General features: G+C 43.5%; 1 protein-coding gene across 1 annotated transcript in view; it reads right to left on the bottom strand.

Moving 5' to 3' along the window:
- The window catches only part of LOC308676119 (protein kinase C gamma type), a gene marked incomplete at both ends in the record, with an annotated part of 46,990 nt that overhangs the window by 7,346 nt on the left and 20,169 nt on the right, over positions 1 to 19,475 (bottom strand). The window contains 12 exons of the mRNA XM_081341855.1: positions 780 to 918; positions 1,811 to 1,873; positions 3,238 to 3,329; positions 4,171 to 4,344; positions 4,627 to 4,764; positions 6,409 to 6,438; positions 7,681 to 7,768; positions 8,111 to 8,245; positions 9,595 to 9,751; positions 12,480 to 12,611; positions 16,355 to 16,466; positions 17,462 to 17,544. Of these exons, the coding sequence (XP_081197981.1) occupies positions 780 to 918; positions 1,811 to 1,873; positions 3,238 to 3,329; positions 4,171 to 4,344; positions 4,627 to 4,764; positions 6,409 to 6,438; positions 7,681 to 7,768; positions 8,111 to 8,245; positions 9,595 to 9,751; positions 12,480 to 12,611; positions 16,355 to 16,466; positions 17,462 to 17,544 (1,343 nt within the window). The remainder of the gene's footprint in view (positions 1 to 779; positions 919 to 1,810; positions 1,874 to 3,237; positions 3,330 to 4,170; positions 4,345 to 4,626; positions 4,765 to 6,408; positions 6,439 to 7,680; positions 7,769 to 8,110; positions 8,246 to 9,594; positions 9,752 to 12,479; positions 12,612 to 16,354; positions 16,467 to 17,461; positions 17,545 to 19,475) is intronic.

The raw sequence follows: 19,475 nt of genomic DNA, 5'->3' as shown, positions 1-19,475 counted from the left end.
TTGGGTGGGTGTGTCCCTTGGGGGGCACCTGGCTGCGATGGTAACAGCAGATTGGGTGGGACTAAAAAGTTCAATCAATCAATTCCAACTTTGCGAGATCTTTTTTTTTCCTGCGAGAAGTTGAAACTGTATTGATTGAAACTTTTTTTTTTTTTTGCACATGGCGGCAGAGGCCTAAAGCGAAAAGGTTTTATAAAACCCAACTGAAGGCCCAGGACTGGGGTGACGGCACATGTGCCCACAGAGAGGGCTCTGTGTGCCACCTGTGGAACCACCACGGCGTTAAGACATTTAAACTTATGACCTAAAAGCCTGACCACTGAAAGGAATTTAAGATTAGTCCCCTGAATCTCTGTAGAGAGATGATTTATTTAAAAATCCAATAGTAAATAAAACAATAAAAAAGAATTAAACCTTTAAAAACAGGTTTTTTTAAAAAAAATACAAGCCAAATTATCCAACCAGCTAAAACCATCAATTAGCTTGACCACAGAAAGGAATTTAAGATGAAAATTCTCTGCTCTTAGGAGAGAGATTATCCCTAAACATAGGAATTGCAGAAAAGACTCAAGTTAAAATGCTAACCAGCTGCAGCCAAAAGAATGAGGCACTTGCAATTGAAGATGTTTCCTTAAGTGTCCTGGCTATAAAGCCATTGTGGGTTTTGAGTCTCGCCTTACATCCTGCCCAGAAACAAACTGGAAATAGCAAATTAAAGTAGATGGGACCTGAGTAAATTATGTTTTTAAGTACTAGCAGCCAGTCGTGGAGATCTGTACCTCTGGAGCAATATAGTCAGGTGTTCCGCAAAAGGTCCGGGTGGTGATGCCAGGGAAAATATTTTCTTTACACATCCCAAAATCTGTGATCTTAATGTGGCCATCAGCATCCAACATGACATTGTCCAGTTTCAAATCCCTAGAGACAATAATATGAAAAATTGGAACAGAGTCTGTCCAAGAGAGGGCTCCAATTATACAACGACCACAGAATCTCTAGCTACAGGAAGACCTCACTTAATGACCAGTCAGTTAGTGACTGTTCAAAGTTATGATGGACCTCCCAGATCTACTTACAACCCAGTTCCAGAGTTCTGAGCCCTCCCCCCACCCACAGCCATGTGATCGCATTTGGGCACTTGGAAATCAGCTTGACAGCCATTTGCACCCTCTCATGGTCACATGACTGCAATTTTCAGCATTTTTTTGCCCGTTTCCAAGAAAAAAAAAACAACACCCATTGGGAAAACTGGATTAACCACTGTCACGTTCGCTTAACAATCATGGCGTTCAATTATCCACCGCTGCAAAAGCGTTGTAAAATCAACACTGTCGCGTGGTGACCCACTTGATGACCGCCATGACTCACGACCATAATTCCGGGGTCAATTATGGTCATAAGTTGAGAATTAAGCTGACTCTGCCCACTGCCAGGAGTTTGATCCTGACGGGCTCAAGAATGACTCAGCCTTCCATCTTTCCAAGGTGGGTAAATGAGGAGGACCCAGATTGTTGAGGAGCAATAGGCTGACTCTGTAAACTGCTGAGAGAGAGCTGTAAAGCACTGGGAAGCGGTATATAAGTCTAAGTGCTATTGCTACTACCTGTATTCAGATTTTGATATTGGGAAGAAAAAAAAAGAAGGCTGGAGAGATCATGGGAGAGAAGGAAACGAGTGGAGCTGTATCTTCTCAATTCTTACAAAAATGTTGGGATTTTGTAGTTAGCCCCAAAGTGCTGTAATCAAGATCCCTCCATCTCCTCCTCTGCCTTGGGTGGGCACGGCGAATGGACAGCAAACAGAGACTCACCTGTAAATAATTCCCTTGTTATGCAAAAAGAACAGGCCAATTGCAATTTCAGCTGCATAAAACCTGTAGGAGAATAGAGGGAAAGATGGTGACTAGAAAGATGACGGCAAATAGCTCGTGGCTAGCATCTTCAGAGTGCTTACGGCATTTTCCCATGCTGTGTTGGGATGGTTATTGCCAAGCCTATTCCTAAATCAGGGCAGTCCGTGTTGGGATGTTCAGAGCAGCTTTTCCAGAGCATGTTTTTTTAACCCAGTGATGAAGGTCTGGCCCTGGCTGCCCTGCCAGGTGGGAAAACATCTGCCGGGGGGCAGAGCAAGAGCAGATGCCTCCTTCTTTCTGCCAGAGGACAGAAACCACTTGCTGAGAATTATTTCTTTATGAGTGCCTTCAAGTCCGTTTTTGAGTCCTGGTTTCTAGTCTGGTGCCTTAACCACTGTACAAACTGCATTTTTTGCAAGGAATGTTCATATTTATTTATTTATTTATTTATTTAATTTATTTTATTCGATTTATATACCGCCCTTTTCCCGAAGGACTCAGGGCGGTGTTGATCAGGTCGGCAGTTTGGTGGGTCAAATCCCGAGTGCCGCGTAACAGAGTGAGCGCCTGTTACTCGTCCCAGCTTCTGCCAACCTAGCAGTTCGAAAGCATGTAAAAATGCAAGTAGAAAAATAGGGACCACTACAGTGGGAAGGTAACGGTGTTCCGTGCGCCTTTGGCATCTAGTCATGCCATTTATATATATATATATATATAAAGCGATGCTCCACCTCATCTGAAATCATGCAATCATATTACCTCACAATCCCATAAATTATTGCTTTCCCACCTAATTTCATTGTATATGCCAGGGGTGGGGAACAACAGCCCTTTTATGACTTGTGGACGTCAACTCCCAGAATTCCATTCCCCACCTCTAGTATATGCAGATTAGTTGTCTACCACCTTTCTGACTTGGCTGCTGGGACGAATCCTTGCCCGTGATTCTCAAAATCAAACTAAACGTTTCAACCAGTGTTACTTCCGGTTTCTGGGGGGGAAAGTGCCCCGTAACAATGGGTTCGCTTAACAACTGCCATTAAAAAGATCATAAAATTGGGCACAGTGAGATGATGACCTGCTTAGTAAGTGTCACGAATTATGACCATAATTGTAGAATCTATTGCAGTCCTAAGTCGAGGACTTCTTATAACCTGAGAAGTAAAACAAGGAACAATGCTGCTGTTGGGTGATAGTGCAGGGCTGGACTAGACTAAGATATTATACTAGATGACCAAATAACCAGCCTTACTGTCCTCTGGAGCTAATCATGTTTTTTAAATCTAATTTAAGTTTTTAGAGTAACTTTTCTTTGGATTGCATGATGGTTGACATACAATTAGTGTGAAGCAATCCCAGCCACGTTCCCAAAGAGACTCACGTACATAGCATGGGGTTCCTTGAATTTCCCAACCTTCTGGATGTGATACATTAGATCTCCTCCATTGACATACTCCATAACGAAATACAGTCGGTCCTTAAAGGAAAAAAAAAGCAGAATATGTCCCCAGATGAACAAACTAAATAATTAAAGTATTCCCTAAATCAGTGTTTCTCAACCCCAGCCATTTTAATATGTGTGGACTTCAACTCCCAGAATTCCCCAATACCTTGTTTTCTCATTTCCCTAACCATCCTTTTATGTAACGGGACTAAAAGCTCTAGCATCCTTTCATCAGTTCACCAAATAAAACATACTTTGGTTATGTAAATAAGCACTCATTAACTAAAAAGTAAGGGACGTGGTGGCTCAGTGGGTTAGGCCGCTGAGCTTGTTGATCAGATGGTCGGCAGTTTGTCGGGTCGAATCCCGAGTGCTGCGTAACAGAGTGAGCACCAGTTACTCGTCCCAGCTTCTGCCAACGTAGCAGTTCGAAAGCATGTAAAAATGCAAGTAGAAAAATAGGGACCACTACGGTGGGAAGGTAACAGCGTTCCGTGCGCCTTTGGCATCTAGTCATGCCGGCCACATGACCATGGGGACGTCCTCGGACAAGTGCTGGCTCTTCGGCTTTGAAACGGAGATGAGCACCGGCCCCTAGAGTCGGAAACGACTAACACGCATGTGCGGGGGAACCTTTACCTTTACCTTAACTAAAAAGTAGTGTTACTTTTATAAGAGGTGTCTATCTTTGGCAACTTTCAGGACGTATGATCTTTTAACTCCCAGAACTCCCCAACCAGCATACCTGTCTGGAGAATTCTGGAATATGAAGTCCACAGGTCTTAAAAGTGGCCAAGGTCGGACACTCCCGATCTATTTAATTAAAGGGCTAATATCTGTTTAATGAAATAACTCTGGACAAGAGAAGAATTACCGCTGTTTGAAAGGTAGAGTGTAGCTGAGTTAGGAAATGTGGACGTTCCCCCATGGCTAAGACTCGCTTTTCCACCATAGTACATTCTACATCATCATCTTGGATTATCACATCTTTCTTTAGGATCTTGATGGCATACAGCTCTTCTGTCCCCCGGCGCTCGGCCAGCATCACCTGTGGGGAAAGAACCCCAGAGCCTTGGGTCTTGTTCCCACCTAACTTACAGGAATTCTAGCCTGGGCAAGGGCCCACAATTTGGGCACTGCCAGTGCTTGGATCCTTGTGCCTCCCTCTCTGTGCACCTCTGAGCCACTGTCTAGTGCAGGGGTAGGCAACCTCGGCTCTTTTATGACTCATGGACTTCAACTCCCAGAATTCCTGAGTCAGCATAGAGTTGAAGTCCATGAATCATAAAAGAGCCGAGGTTGCCTACCCCTGGCCTAGTGGAAGACCCACCTTGCCAAAGCTTCCTTTGCCCAGAACCATGAGGAAGTTGAAGTCCGAGATGTGGAAGCGGTTGATGCCAAAGAATCCACCCCGCTTGGAGTCGGTGGGGCTCGGAGATGGAGATGGGATAGGGCCGTGGCGAACCTTCTGCAAGGCGAAAGGAAGAAACGCGGGCGTGAAGATCCTGCAGTCTCAGAATTAAGGGCATCCCAGCTGGAGTTACGTGCAAACATCAGCAATCTCTGCCATTTTGAAGAGGGTGCCTGGGGGGGGCGGTGTTTCAGCTGCTTCTTCATACCTTTGAAATGGAAGCTGGTACAAGGTACATTTAGTACATAACGGTAAAAGTCTTAGGATATTAGGGAGGGTGTGAGAATGAACAATGGAGTGTCCCAAAGGTGCTTTTTCAAGAGGCAACTGGACTTTCTTTGTTTTTCTTTGAAGGTGTTTCACTTCTCATCCAAGAAGCTTCTTCAGCTCCGACTGGATGAGAAGACGTTTCTTCAGCTCCAAGTGACCTCAATAACTCTCCAGAAGGCAAATGACCAGCTGTCTGCAAGGAGTATAAATCCTTCCCACCATCCAGTCAGAGCTGAAGAAGCTTCTTGGATGAAAAGCGAAACGTCTTCAAAGAAAAACAAGGAAGTCCAGTTGCCTCGTGAAAACGCACCTTCGGGACAACCAACACCTGGATGACTGAGAATCTCCATGAACAATGGAGTGATTTTGATACACATGCAGTTGCAAATCAACTTTCTTCCCAAGAGGATCTGTGAAGTCATTACAGCATCAGGGCAGATCCACAGTGAACTGAGAAATTTGCCACGACTCCAGACCCTGTTTTTTTAGGCAGAAAATCCCAGTGGTAACACCCAGTCATCTCCAAGCTAGAAGACTGATATTCAAGGTGCAGGTAATCCTCAACTTATAACCATTCCTTTACTTCCATCTGAAGTTAAACAGCACTAAAAAAAGTGACTTACTGTATGACCATTGCAGCATCCCCATGGTCATGTTATCAAAATTTAGACGCTTGGCAACTGGCTTGTATTTATGACAGTTGCAGTGTCCCCCGGGTCATGTGATCAGATTTGTAATTTTCCCTGCTGGTATCCGACAAGCAAAGTCAATGGGGGGGAAGCCAGATTTGCTGAACAACTGCATGATTCACTTAACCGTGACACAAAGTTGTAAAATGGGGCAAAACCCACTTAACAACTGCCTTGCTTAGCAACAGAAATTTGGGGGCTCAACTTTGGTCATAACTTGAGGACTATCTGAACTGCTTTCTGGGAAGGCCACAAACGAGTGGATTCATCTCAGTGACGCTGGTGTTATCTTTCCTTCTCTCATACTTTAGCTGCAAAAGTATTTACCACCTCCATTTTTCTCCTCCAGTTGATGGATGGGTCTAAGGAAACGCTTTTTCCCCAGAATTAAATACTGACATTCAGCCAACGATGCTTCCAAGGAGAGAAACATCTGTGGCTGTTAAGCATATTAGCTAAGGACATGTTTCCAAGTTCAGAGGGAGCATAGCAACAGTTACCAGAAGGGATCAGAGATGGGCAATTTACTGCAAGTAGCCAAAAAAAACCCCAACATAATTGGTCCTAAAAACAAAAGGATTGGATGAACATCAGTAGATTCAAGGGATCAAGTGGGCTCTTCCTCTGTTCTTGTGTCCTGCATTTCCCCCTTTCACTAAGCCTACGGCTTTTATGGCAGCAAAAGCATCCATTCCCCCCCCCCCGCTTCTCAAAATAAAAGAAACAGAATGAAATTTTATACCTCATAGAGTTCCAGAGGAAAGTTGCAAGCCTGGAAAACAAAGCATCAAGATGTAAGTAGCTGCCTGAATAACCTCTGTTCTATCCTGCCTCTTCGTTAAAAATGTAATTTGTGCCCATTCTTAAACCGGACCACCCAACAGCCACTTATAGGACATCTCAAGAAATTTCGTTGTCTAAGGCAAAGGACAAAGATGATTCTCTCCATCCAGAGAAGAGAGTTGAGACTTGTTTCAGTGCCAACGATGAGATAATGAATGCCATTTCAGCAGACTCGGGTCAGGATAAAACACACAGCTCTGTGTTCTCCCAGGGAAAAAAAAATAGCTAGAGAGGGTTGCTAAAACCCTCTCTGGACCATCTATCATTTTGCCTCACATTAAAGCTGATCGGTGTTTGTCACAGTAGATCCTAAAACTGTGAAGGCTACATACAACACAGTGAGTGTATCACACAGAGCCCAAACTGCCTTTAAAAGATAACAACTATGGGTTTGTTTGCTTAGCATATGGCAATGTAAATTAGCCAGGAGACTACACTGCTACTAGCAGTTTGGCTACCTAAGACTGCTAGCTCTGTTTGGTTCGTGGTCACCCACTTTCCAAAGTGCACCACAGGGGGCGAGCTAGTTCCACACCAGGAAGAAAGACGAGAGGCTTTCCCGTGGCAGCATTCGGGGCCCTTTCCCTCCTCCAAAGCTCTCGCTGGGCTTGCAAATGGGTGTGGCAATTGGGAAGGTCCGTTCCCAGCAGGATTCTAACCCTCTGCATGAAGCACCGGCTCGTCTCCCCACCGAAGTGGTACCTATTTATCTACTCGCGTATAACACGCTTTCGAACTGCCAGGTGGGCAGGAGGTGAGCCAGGTGACAGGAGCTCGCCCCCACCATGCAGTGCTAGGACTCAAACCGCTGAAGCAAAGACCATCTCCAGCATCATTAAGCCACTGAGTCACACGCCTCATCTATGGGATAGCAGTGAAATACGAAGAACATTGCAAGTGGCTCTATTGAAAAAAAAACAGTTACTTTTTTAGAGCCTTGCACCGCAGAGGGGTTGCTTCTAATTTTTGTTTGCTGACTGGAAGAGCTCTCGCTGGTCACCCATCCCACCCCATCTTTCAGTGAGCTTCTTGCAAACTGCCCTGGGTAAAACTGTCCCAGAGGATAAGAAAGGGCAGTTTTGCTGGTGTTGTGTGGCAGAGCTCAGCGTACGGCTCAGTGTACAGCGTATGGGGTACCAATCCAAACATTGTCATGGAGCCACATGGTTACCTCAAATTTCTGCAGCAGCCCACAGTTTTCTGCATCCGCCACAGGGACACTATAATATTCGCCCTCCTCCTGATTGAGCAATTTGTACCTGGGACAGCAACGCAGACAGGGACATTGGGCAGGGCGGAAGTGGACAAAAGAGGGAGCGAATGAGCAAGAGGGGTGATGGGGAAGAAAATGGAAGGAAACAGGGAGAGGGGAAGAGAATGAATGGATGGAAGCCAAAAATGGGAGGTATTTGCAGGGTTAAATTAAAGGAGAGGAGAGCGAGAGACAGAGGAAGAGAAAGAGGATGGTGCCAACCAAGCAAACAGATAAAATCCAAAAAGACGCCAAGACGGAGAAAGAGAGAGAATATGAGCACTGGTGGCCCACTGAGTTGCTCCATTGTTCTCTTCCATTTTTTCCTACCCAGATGATTTCCCCTTACCAGCCTTCCAAGGGGCCCTTGAACAGCTCAGAGACTCCAAAGGACATGGCGCCCATGAAGTCATTGCGGGTTGTCCGGTCCCAGTCCCAGACCTCGATGGAGAGGCGCCGATCCATGTCACCTGGCTGCAGGGTGCTGTTGAGTGACAAGGGGAAAGAAGGAGGTCAAAAAAAAACCCCTGAAGCGAACAAATTTCCTTATTACTTCCCGTTGCGTACTCTTTCCTGGATAGGAAGGCTCTCCACTCGGTCACTCGTGCCCTGGTCATCTCCCATTGGGATTATTGCAATGAGTTCTACCCTTGAACAGCATCCGGAAGCTTCAGCTGGTATGGAAGTAGACTGCGCGATCAACCTTGGGAGCCCAAAAAACGATGCCTGAAACCCCTCTGCTGGGCAAGGTGCACTTTTGGTGCTGATTTGTTTCCGGGTCCAATTCAAGTGTTGCCTATGATCTTTGAAGCCCCGCATGGCATAGGGCCAGGTTACCTATAGAACCATCTTTGCCCCATTATATCAGCCTGTCCCACTTGGTCCCGCTAAAGCAGGGCTTTTCAATCTTTTCACCCATTGTACCACTTTTAGAATATGGCAATATCTGAGTATCACCAGTCGCCTAGCAAGGTGTCAAAAACTTGATGAACAAAAAAAAAGGGAGGGGGGGAAAGTGATGAAGTACAGGTAGTTCTCGACGCTTAGTGACTGTTAAAAGTTACAATGGCACTGAAAAAAGTGCCCCCCAAAAGCCAGTCGAGCAAGACACCTGCCTGCCTGCCCGGCGGCGCTCTTCCTCCTGTCTGAGGTTTTCATTGTTGTGAGCATTTCTGTTGAGGATTGGCAGCGGGGGTGGGGTGGGGTGGTGTTTGTTTTTTATTCTCCCCCCCCCTCTGGTGGGTGGTTGCAGCACGTTTTGGTCACTTCACATGACCCGGGGACACTGTGACCGTCATAAATATGAATCAGTTGCCAAGCATCTGAATGCAAATCACAAGACCCTGGAGATGCTGCAACATTCCAGCCGATCGGCGCTTCTTCTGGGCTCAGCAGAAGCGCCAGGATCAGCGCCGAGCTCCATCTGGAGCCTGGCGCTGATCCTGGCGCTTCCGCTGAGCCCTGACAGCCCTGCAGCTCCAGCCGTCTCTCACTCAGGATTGTGCGATGCTGCCACCGGTTCAGCTCATTCCTCTCCCCTGCTACCACTTTTCTAGGATGGTCGTGTACCACCTGCCAGGTGCCAATGTACCACAGGTGGTACCCGTACCACTGGTTGAAAGCCCTGCTTTAGAACATTCTTCCCCCAAAGGTGAGCCAGGCCTCTGGAAAACCTGGTCTCTCAGAAATGTCTCAAGATCTGATTCTGCCATCTTGCTTGGAGCTCACAGAGGAGCGCACAGCCATGGGGGCTGGTCAGCACCATGAAACACCTCCTCCCACAATTTCTAAGATGGATAAATAAGGCCCGAGGCCTCTCCCGCCTGTACTTACAAAACAAAGGTTTCATTCCAGATAGGATTAAGAGTGGACCTGACGGTTCTGGTCTTTTGCTTTGTGAGATTCTTTGGATCAGGAATCAGCTTGAGTTTCACGTAAGGATCAGAGAGACCGTTGGGATCCATCGGGATCAAGTTCAGCGCTTCTCCAACTGGTAGGGAAAGGAGGGAGGGAGGGAGGGAAATAGAAACGGTGATAATCGGCTTCTAAAAAAGATTATTAGCTTCCAACTGCCTCCTTGTACCAGAGGGAAGGGTGAGTGGGCAGGAAGGCAGACCTCCTGTGTTTGCTGGTGGGCTGAGAGAGGAGGAACTTCTGGCATCTGTCCTGGGCCACCTGCTGTAGGCTAAGGGGAAACTGCTGCAGCAGCAAACTTGTGTGTGTTTGCGTGTGTGAGTGTGTGTGCGTGCGTGCGTGCACGCATGGGGGTGAAGGGGATGGTAGGGTGGGTGAGGAAATCCCCTTCTGTCAAGGAGAATGCAGCAGTGGCTTTCTCGTCACCACCTACGTGCTGGTGTTCCAGAATGCGGGAGAAAGACAGTGATAAAGTGTGCAGGGGAAGGTGTGAAAAGCAGAGGAGGGGAATGTCAAGCTTTGGGGCTAGGAATAGAACCCAGGTGGTGCCCAGCCTTCACCACCCCAATCAGGCCTATTCTTCACCCCGGCCCATCAAAACCGCGGCTGTCTTCTTGTCGGTGCTACAGTCCTCTTCTCTTTCGAAGAGCCTTCCAACCTCCAGTCCCATCACCTGGGTTGCCTCTGTTTTTCATTACTCTTTAATATATTTTTTATTATTCATTGTTTTCATCTATTTTTCATGACAATAAGTTAATCCCTCTTCGAATGAAAAGGTTTTTTTTGCAACTTCCCGGTCCAGCTTCAGCCCAGCGTTAACTAAACTGGAACCTTTGAGGAGAGAGAGAGGGGGGGGGGAGGGAGGGGGAGAGAGAGAGAGAGACACACACAGAGAGAGAGAGAGAGAGAGAGAGAGAGGGGGAGGGAGAGGGAGAGAGAGAAGGAACTGCAGAAATGAGTATGCAAATACGCACAAGAAGGTGCACGGGGATTTTACATCGAACAGCAGAACCAAATAAAAAAGCTGAAACTTGGATCCTAAATGAACTGCGAAAGAACTAACTAGATGTTTTAAAAATGCAAAAGGGAGCAAACATGCTTGCATTTATACAATTCACTGAAGGCCTCTCTGAAACAAGTGGAGGGAAAAGGCAGATTTGTGGATGTCTGCTACAGCTCATTTTGTTCCCTATATTCTGAAATTTTTATCACAGAAATGTTTGAAAGAAGGATTAGTTAGTCTGCTCGTGGACTAAAGCTTGCGCTGGCTGAAGGCATATTATTCATCAATGCTTTAAAATGAGGCCTTTTAATTTGTGGCATTAAAGAATCAAGACCAGTTTTTAAGTACAATACTTAGTCGAAGGTAGTTGATCACATGATTGGATTGGGCAGCTACAGAAGTGGAATAAAGAAATAAAATAAATAAATTTGAAATGTTTAGGGCTCCTTCCTGAAAATACTTCTGTCTACCCGATCAATTTCATCAACCCCCCAAAATCTATGTTACTCCCAAGTAGACTTTTCAAAATATCAATCAAGTTTCTTTGAGGTGTTATAGTCACAAGCATGGAATATTAATAAACTAAGTGATCTTGAGACAAAGAAAGAATTAATAACCTATGTAGAAACTGCAAGTTCAGAAGCTATCTCTGCATATCCAAAGATGGGGAAATAATGGAAACTTATTGCCCAGAAACAATGTTTTTTGCCTTGGATACTTAGCAAAATCCTGAAGTTTTCCTGAGGACTGCCAAATTTGCAAACGGTTGTTACTTGAAAAAGAGAAATAATGTTAGGCAAACAGTACTGCATTCTCACTTCCGTGCCTTCTCCCATCTTTTCTAAGCTAGCTTGACCCTGAGGGCTTTCTTATTTCTACCTGTTTTCAAAAGCTCCTAATTCCTTAAGTCAGGGGTAGGCAACCTCGGCTCTCATGGACTTCAACTCCCAGAATTACTGAGCCAGCACAGCTGGCTCAGGAATTCTGGGAGTTGAAGTCCATGAGTCATAAAAGAGCCGAGGTTGCCTACCCCTGCCTTAAGTGAAGAATGAAGAGGTTTTGATTCATAAACAAAATAGGAGTCCCAGTTTCTTCAGCTTGCTTTCTTTTTATAAAGTTTCAGGTCCTCGTATCCTATCACTTTCTATGTGACTTTTAATTATAAGAGGCAATTAATAGCAGCGTTAAAGGAATGTCAGAATTCTTTGAGCTCATCAAAAATCTGGGTAAACTGAATCAATGTAACCCACCATATAAAAGACAGAAGAGCAAAGTACATTCTTTTTGGAAGACTAACCCCATAAAAGGCTTAGTTCCTGATGATGCCACCAATATAAGCTTCAACACTGAAATGTAGAGAACAGGACATCTAATAAAAGGTAAAGGTAAAGTTTCCCCCGCACATGCGTGCTAGTCGTTTCCGACTCTAGGGGCCGGTGCTCATCTCCGTTTCAAAGCCGAAGAGCCAGCGCTTGTCCGAGGACGTCTCCGTGGTCATGTGGCCGGCATGACTAGACGCCAAAGGCGCACAGAAAGCTGTTACCTTCCCACCGGAGTGGTCCCTATTTTTCTACTTGCATTTTTACGTGCTTTCGAACTGCTAGGTTGGCAGAAGCTGGGACGGGTAACAGGCGCTCATGCTGCTACGCGGCACTCGGGATTTGACCTGCCAAACTGCCGATCTTCTGATCGACAAGCTCAGCGTCCTAACCCACTGAGCCACCGCGTCTAATAAGATATTAATAAGTGAGTAAACTCATGTGTCCAATTCTATTACACCTCAATGACACCATTTCCTTACCAGTCACCCGGATCTCATCGCTGCCAAATGTCTCAATGTGAAGTTGGAGGCGTCCACGGCGCTCTGTATGGTCAACGCCACACAAACTGGGAACACAATGGACACAGCGTTTGTGCACATTCATCTCACAGCCTGCAGGGGGCAGCAAAGGTTGGCAAATCAGCTGAAAGCAAATGGGAATAAAGAGAATAGATTTCCCTACTCTGACACAAGTTCAATTTATTGCTGACACTGAAAGATTTTTCTAAATATTAAATAAATAAATCTTGGTTATTTTCATTTTCAAAACCTTTGAACTTAAATATGGTTAGTTTGAGTCTTCTGAGCTTTGCATTTGCCTTCTGAGGTCAGAACAAAACAGCAATCAGAACAAAATTTACCTGTTTCAAAAATTCAACAATATTTCAGAATTCCTAGAGTTCTGGTCACAGGACGCAACCTCACATCCCATCAATTCAATCTTCTGAATGTTGTAAGCTTGATGTAAAATGTGTGTGTTCTAAGAGTTTGTTCCAAGATTGTATAAAGGAATTGTATTAACTTGGTAAAATACAACTGTCCAGGAGACGCTTGGAGAAGCATTTACATTGTCCAGAGTTTTAAGAAAGCGTAAGAAAGAAACTAAGAAACAACCCTACTTTAATTTTATTAGCATAATAAAGGATAGAGAGAAACATGAATAGGGCAGTGTTTAGTATTTTTCAACCCTAAAGACTTTTAGATGGGTGGGCTTCAACTCCCAGAATTCTCTAGCCGTACTGGCTGGGGAATCCTGGAAGACGAAGTCCACCCATCTTAGAATTGCTGAGTTTGAGAAACACTAGGATAGGATTTCAAGATTCTGTTAATATAAGGTAAAGGTAAAGGTTCCCCCCCCTGCACATGCGTGCTGGTCGTTTCCAACTCTAGGGGCCGGTGCTCATCTCCGTTTCAAAGTCGAAGAGCCAGCACTTGTCCGAGGACGTCTCCGTGGTCATGTGGCCGGCATGACTAGACACCAAAGGTGCACGGAACACTGTTACCTTCCCACCGTAGTGGTCCCTATTTTTCTACTTGCATTTTTTACGTGCTTTCGAACTGCTAGGTTGGCAGAAGCTGGGATGAGTAACAGGCGCTCACTCTGTTACGCGGCACTCGGGATTCGACCCGCCAAACTGCTGACCATTTGATCAACAAGCTCAGCGTCCTAACCCACTGAGCCACCGCGTCTCTGTTAATATATTCTACTACAATAAAGCAGCATTATTGGAATTTCTGTGTTTCTTGGCCCTGTCTATTTCAAAAGGTTGACACATCAGAACAAAACATTCAGTAGGATCTGGGTCTGTTTGTTCCAAGTTCAAATGAAAACAGATTTCTGCTTCGTGCACATCCCTATTTCTAATTTTAAGATATGCCTTCAATTAATGAAATCACATTTTTTTTCTGTTAAGTTAAATATTTTACTACAGGAAGTTACAAATGTCCTAGATGAAAGGGGTATCTTTAAAAAAAAGAGAGATTTCTTTTTTATTCATTTATAGAAGAGGGAGTCTCGTTTAGGAGAGTGCCAGCTTGCAGTTTACGGCTGCATAATGTAACAAGCAACATATACTTTGTTTTTTACAAAAAGATTAATCACTGCAAGTCTGTATCATTTATTAACTAAGATGCTTCTAATGAGATAACAGTCTTCTTTGCTACATGCAAACATCTTTCTGATATTACGCTTGAAATGGAGAAGCCATTTGGCTGTGTTTGCAAGCCTATCTCAGAAAAAGCATAGGTCAGATTCATCAAATTAGCTGAAGGCTGTTCACCATCTGTTCTATAACTGATTGCAGAGATCCACTCTGAATCTTTGGGAGAAAGCAAAACCATAATATTGGCCACATCTTCCATTAAAGAAACTAATTATTGGCCCTTAACATACTTACATTCAGGTACCCATATATGATGCAGTGGCTTCTCAGTTATAGATACTGACTGCAGTGGGTTACAGAAAATCTCTTTTTGTATGTATTTTCATTTTTCTACATCCCCGGGGGTGTAAATTTTAGAGGAATCTACTTCTACACACCCAGAATTGATAGAGCTGCCTTGTTCTAATGAAGTTGCAAAATTGCATCTGATTTTCTGCGTACGCCAGATATATTGTCATCTGCCCAACTAATGGTTATTTGGCTATCACTGAACTCCAACAAGGCTTACAATTTTAAAGTCGCTTAATCTTCATCTACACTTTCAAAAACCTACGATAGTAAGATTTGCAACAGACTGCTACTATTGAAGTCGTAGATGGAGGGTCACATTTTAATATTTCCAGTAAACCTGAGAAGCTCTGTTCATGTAAAAAAAAAGTTTCCAATAAGCAGATAGACTCAATAGGTGAGAAGAACTAGAATCTTTCTCCTGTGAGGCAGCGCACCAAAGTTGTATCTCTTGCCTATCTGTAGTGCAATATTCTATTTTACAAACTCATTTTGCTGCCCCAAAGGGAACAGTAGGAAGAAAACGATACTTCTTTATCACTTTTTAAAGTGTGTATCAAGTGTAGAAGAATGAAAGAATAAGGGTTGGAATTAACTTTTTTTTTTAAAAAAGTAGCCACTGAACTAAACTTGAACTAAACTTGATTATTGAAAGCAACCAGTTTTTTTAGCACATGCGATGTAGAGTATTTTAGACGAATGCAGACTCTCACCTTTAAATTATACTGTGTATGTTGTTATGCAAATACACACAAACTACTACTAATATTGGAAGAATATCTGAAGGACAGTGAAAAAGTTAGTATACCACAAAGGCTTACTAAATACCAGACAGATCAAATTGACCTATAAGAAATATAGAAAAAGAATAGAAAAGAGGCATGGCACAGCAAAGGCTTACATGGCTAGTACATTAAAAAATAATAGTAGGCAAAGCAGATAACAAGTCCTGATGATCAATAAAAGCAAAAAGAAAGAAAGAAACACAGTGGCTACTTATGGCTACCCAAAACCAAGCCTTAAGAACAAAGCCATTGTTGAGAAGACAGCAACAGATAGCAAGTGCCACCTCTTCAAGGAAGCTGAAGAAACAGTGAATTACCTGGTTCGCTGTTGCAAGAAGATCGCATAGATTGACTAGCAACAACAGCCTGACCAAGTAGCAACAGTGGTGCATTGGAATATCTGCAAAAAACACCATTTGCCTACAAGCAAGAATTGGTGGGGCCACAAAATAAAACAAATGTAATAGTAAATGGAGAAGCTAAGGTGCCCTGGGAATTTAAAATTCAAACAGACTATCATATGCCGCATAACAAGCCAGACTTAACAACTGTCAATAAAAAAGAAAAAAGTTTGGATAGTAGATATTGCAGTAGCAATGGAGACAACATAAGAGAAGAGAAAGAAATGGGGTGGGGGATCACAAAATACAAAGACCTGCAAACATAAATAGACAACTGTGGCAAAAGAAAGCAAAGACAGTGGCCATAGTCATAGGCACCTTGGGTGCAATCTCAAAAGATCTGGAGCAGTTCTTAGGCAGCTTTACTTGGAACCGCTTACATCCTGTGACAATAACTTTAACACCATTGAACAATATTTGCCTATCTTAGGTCCATGGGAAGGACTCGATAGAGGAATAAAAATACAAAATCCAATCTAACCATTTGACTGAGTGTGCAACCAACCATACTATTAATAATAAAAATATGATTTATCTGCCTGCGTTGTGTTTTAAGGTGGGATATAATATTAGAATTGAGGACTTTTTCCATGCCACAGCAGCCCTTAGTTGAAAGAAGCTTTTTGTGACAATCATTTCTACTATTTAGGTAACAGCATTTTAATTCTTTTTCTTATAACAATTCACACGACTCTAGAGAACAATTAATGCTTACTCACAGGTGCATTTCATCCCCTGGTGCACTAGTCCGTACAGGAGCGAGCCACAATGATCACAAAAAGTGGGACTGCTGTAGCTATGGATTTTGAATTTATGCTTATTCCGGGGATCCTGCAAAAGAGAAAATGTATAAACACATGTAATTAGTGAAGGCACACATCCATTATTGTGTGACAGCCAGAAAACAACACTTTTGTTTATCTGAATTCCCACCATCATCTCTAAAAAGCCTATATTCCCTTTTCTCACCATATAGAAAAAGCCAATTTGGTATAGTGGTTAGCATGTTGGCCTACAAACCAGGATACAGTTAGTTCTAGGTCTGCCTTAGCCATGAAAGCCAGCTGGTGGACTTTCGGCCAGTCCTTCTCTCTCAGCCCAGCCCACCTCACAGGGTTGTTGTGGAGAAAGCAGGAGGAGGAAGTATTAGATATGTTCGCTGTCTTGAATTACTTAGAAAAAAGTAATAAAAGCAGGATAAAAACAATCTAACAATAATATGAATACAGAAAAGATCACGAAATGGTTCGTGGCAGACAGCTTCAAAGGCTGCGCTCTAACAATTACACTATCCAGCCTCCCTCTCTCTCTCTCTCTCTCTCTCTCTCTCTCTCTCTCTCTCTCTCTCTCTCTGTGTGTGTGTGTGTGTGTGTGTGTGTGTATGTGTGTGTGTGTGCATGCTCGTGTATTTTCTCCACAGCAGAACAAATGGTGTACACAAGGAAATATGTTTGCATCTGTATGGCATAAATCTGCTTTTGCACCCAGAACGGCTGAATATACCCCCAAATTTTATGCAAGAAAAAAAAAGTTGGCAAATTTTGTGCTTCTGAAAGAGAAGAGGCAAATCTTTCCATCTTTTCTAGTTTATTCCTTAATATTTCAGGCCAAGGACAGCAGAAATAGGACCGTGCCAGCTGCTGAAAGTATCCATTCCCTCTGTCAGCAGTATAAATAGCAAGGAAACCAGGACGTTCACCTGGAATGGAGGGAACAGGCCCACTGTCCAAGTTTCCAACTGTCCCCAAAATATATATTTTTTTTCTCACCACAATCTCACTTATCTCTCAAAAGACACAGAATTCTGTAATGAAAAAGAGACTTACATCGGTCTGGGGCCCTTTCCCAGCTCCTGGACATTCAAAAGTGACAAATTCATGACATCTTCTGTGTACGACAAAGCTGCACACTGAGAAAGGGGACACAGAAGGAAAAAGTTTAATGAAAAATATAGGTGTGATGTGGGGAAAAAGCAATTCGGCAAAGGAATCGGTGAAAGAAAGGAACAATGGGAAAGAACATGGAAGTCCAGAAAAAATATATTGTTAAGAATTTAAGAGTTAAAAACACTGTTAGAAGAATGCTAAGGTAAGATTACAGAAACTGACAACAGAGAAAAGGAACATGTGAAGTTGTGTTATCTTAATTCATTACTATCTGCTTTGAAGGCATTGGGTCTCCAATCTCTTCCGCTATACAAAACTGAAATGATAGAACTGTAAATATTTGCAATAAAAAATACGCCCTGCTCTCTTCACCTTATAATCTTGTTGTCCATAATATATGCTCTTTCCATGTTACATGTTCTTTTTTCACTCTTTTTACTGAAACAGTAAAGGGGAGGGGGGGAAACAGGGGACAATACTTTCAAAACCTAAGCAATGAAGTGCGAGACATAAAAAAAAATTGAGGCATAATTCATAGTCCTTGACTTACAACCATTCATTTAGTGATCCTTCAAAGTTCAAACAGCATTGAAAAAAGTAATTTACGACCAGTCCTCACACTTATAACCATTGCAGCATCCCCACAGTCACATAATCACATGAACAGACTCTTGGCAACCAGCTTGTATTTATGACAATTGCAGCATCCCAGGGTCATGCGATCACCATTTGCGAACTTCACAACCAGCGTCTGACAAGCCAAGTCAGTGAGGAAAGCCAGATTCACTTAACAGCTGCAGTGATTCATTTAACAACCAAAAAAAAATTGCAAAATCAAACAAGATTCACTTAGTAACCACCTTGTTCGGCAATGGAAATTCTGGTCCCAATTGTAGTTTACTGTACTATATTCACGAGATAGATTGGTCTATGGTTTGTGTGCACGTGTGTGTGTGTGTGTGTGTGTGTGTGTGTGTGTGTGTGTGTGTGTAAGAATACAAGGCTGCATCTGAGGCACTCTTTTGGCCTAAAGACATTCTGAAAAACATACCAAATTGCTCAGAAAGCATGAATTCTGAGCCAACATGCATGACATGACATTTTAAAATGACACCTGCAGTTGTTTGTCTGCAAAGTCAGCAAATATTTTACAGTATTGATCGAGTCTCCTGCTTTAATGCAAGCCACTGGAACTTGTTGAGAGAAAGCCAAGATGCTAATCCAGGAGGGCAGGTGTGGGGCGAGAGAGTGACTTTCTTCTCACCTACAATCCCCCCCCCACCTCTTCTTTCTGCAGCTTTAGGCCTGAGATTTGGAAGAGGGTCTCTATGGCAACAAGCAGGGACAATCTCTGAGTATCCAGCTCAGCGGGGGAAGAGATTGGACCAAACTGGAAGCAGGAGGAGAGAAGATGTTTGCAAAAGGGTGGTTCCAGATGGAGAGTTCCTCGCTGTCTAATCAAGACACTTTGCAGTTACCTAAACCTCCCTCCTTAACAGATTTTGTGTGGTATATTAAAAGAAAAAAAGGTGGGGAGGACTAGAAGTTACAAAAAAAGACAATTTGCTCCAGACCTGGTCTAAAAGTTCCAGAAATGAGGCAAAGCAGCTGCAGATTAAAAGCTTTAACTGAAAAACAGCAGGAATCTTTAGCTATGGACCTCTCACTCCAACTTTACAACCGGTCCGTCTCTTTGAGCTGAGGTGACTTATTTTTAATATTTTTATATTCATGATTTTAATTGTAAGCCGCCCAAGAGTTGCTCTGCAGTGTGAACATATAACTGTAAGGAGGGGTCCTTGGTGCTTTCTGAGCTTGGTTGTTTTCTTGCAGATGTTACATTACCCAAACTCAGTAATATCATCAATGCTAGTGATTTATTTTTATTTATTTATTTTATTTAGATTTATATACCGCCCTTTCCCGAAGGACTCAGGGCGGTTTACAGGGCATT

The sequence above is a fragment of the Vipera berus genome (assembly GCF_964194415.1).
Source record: "Vipera berus genome assembly, chromosome: W".
Lineage (NCBI taxonomy): Eukaryota > Metazoa > Chordata > Lepidosauria > Squamata > Viperidae > Vipera > Vipera berus.
This window is presented reverse-complemented; position numbering and strand designations above follow the sequence as displayed.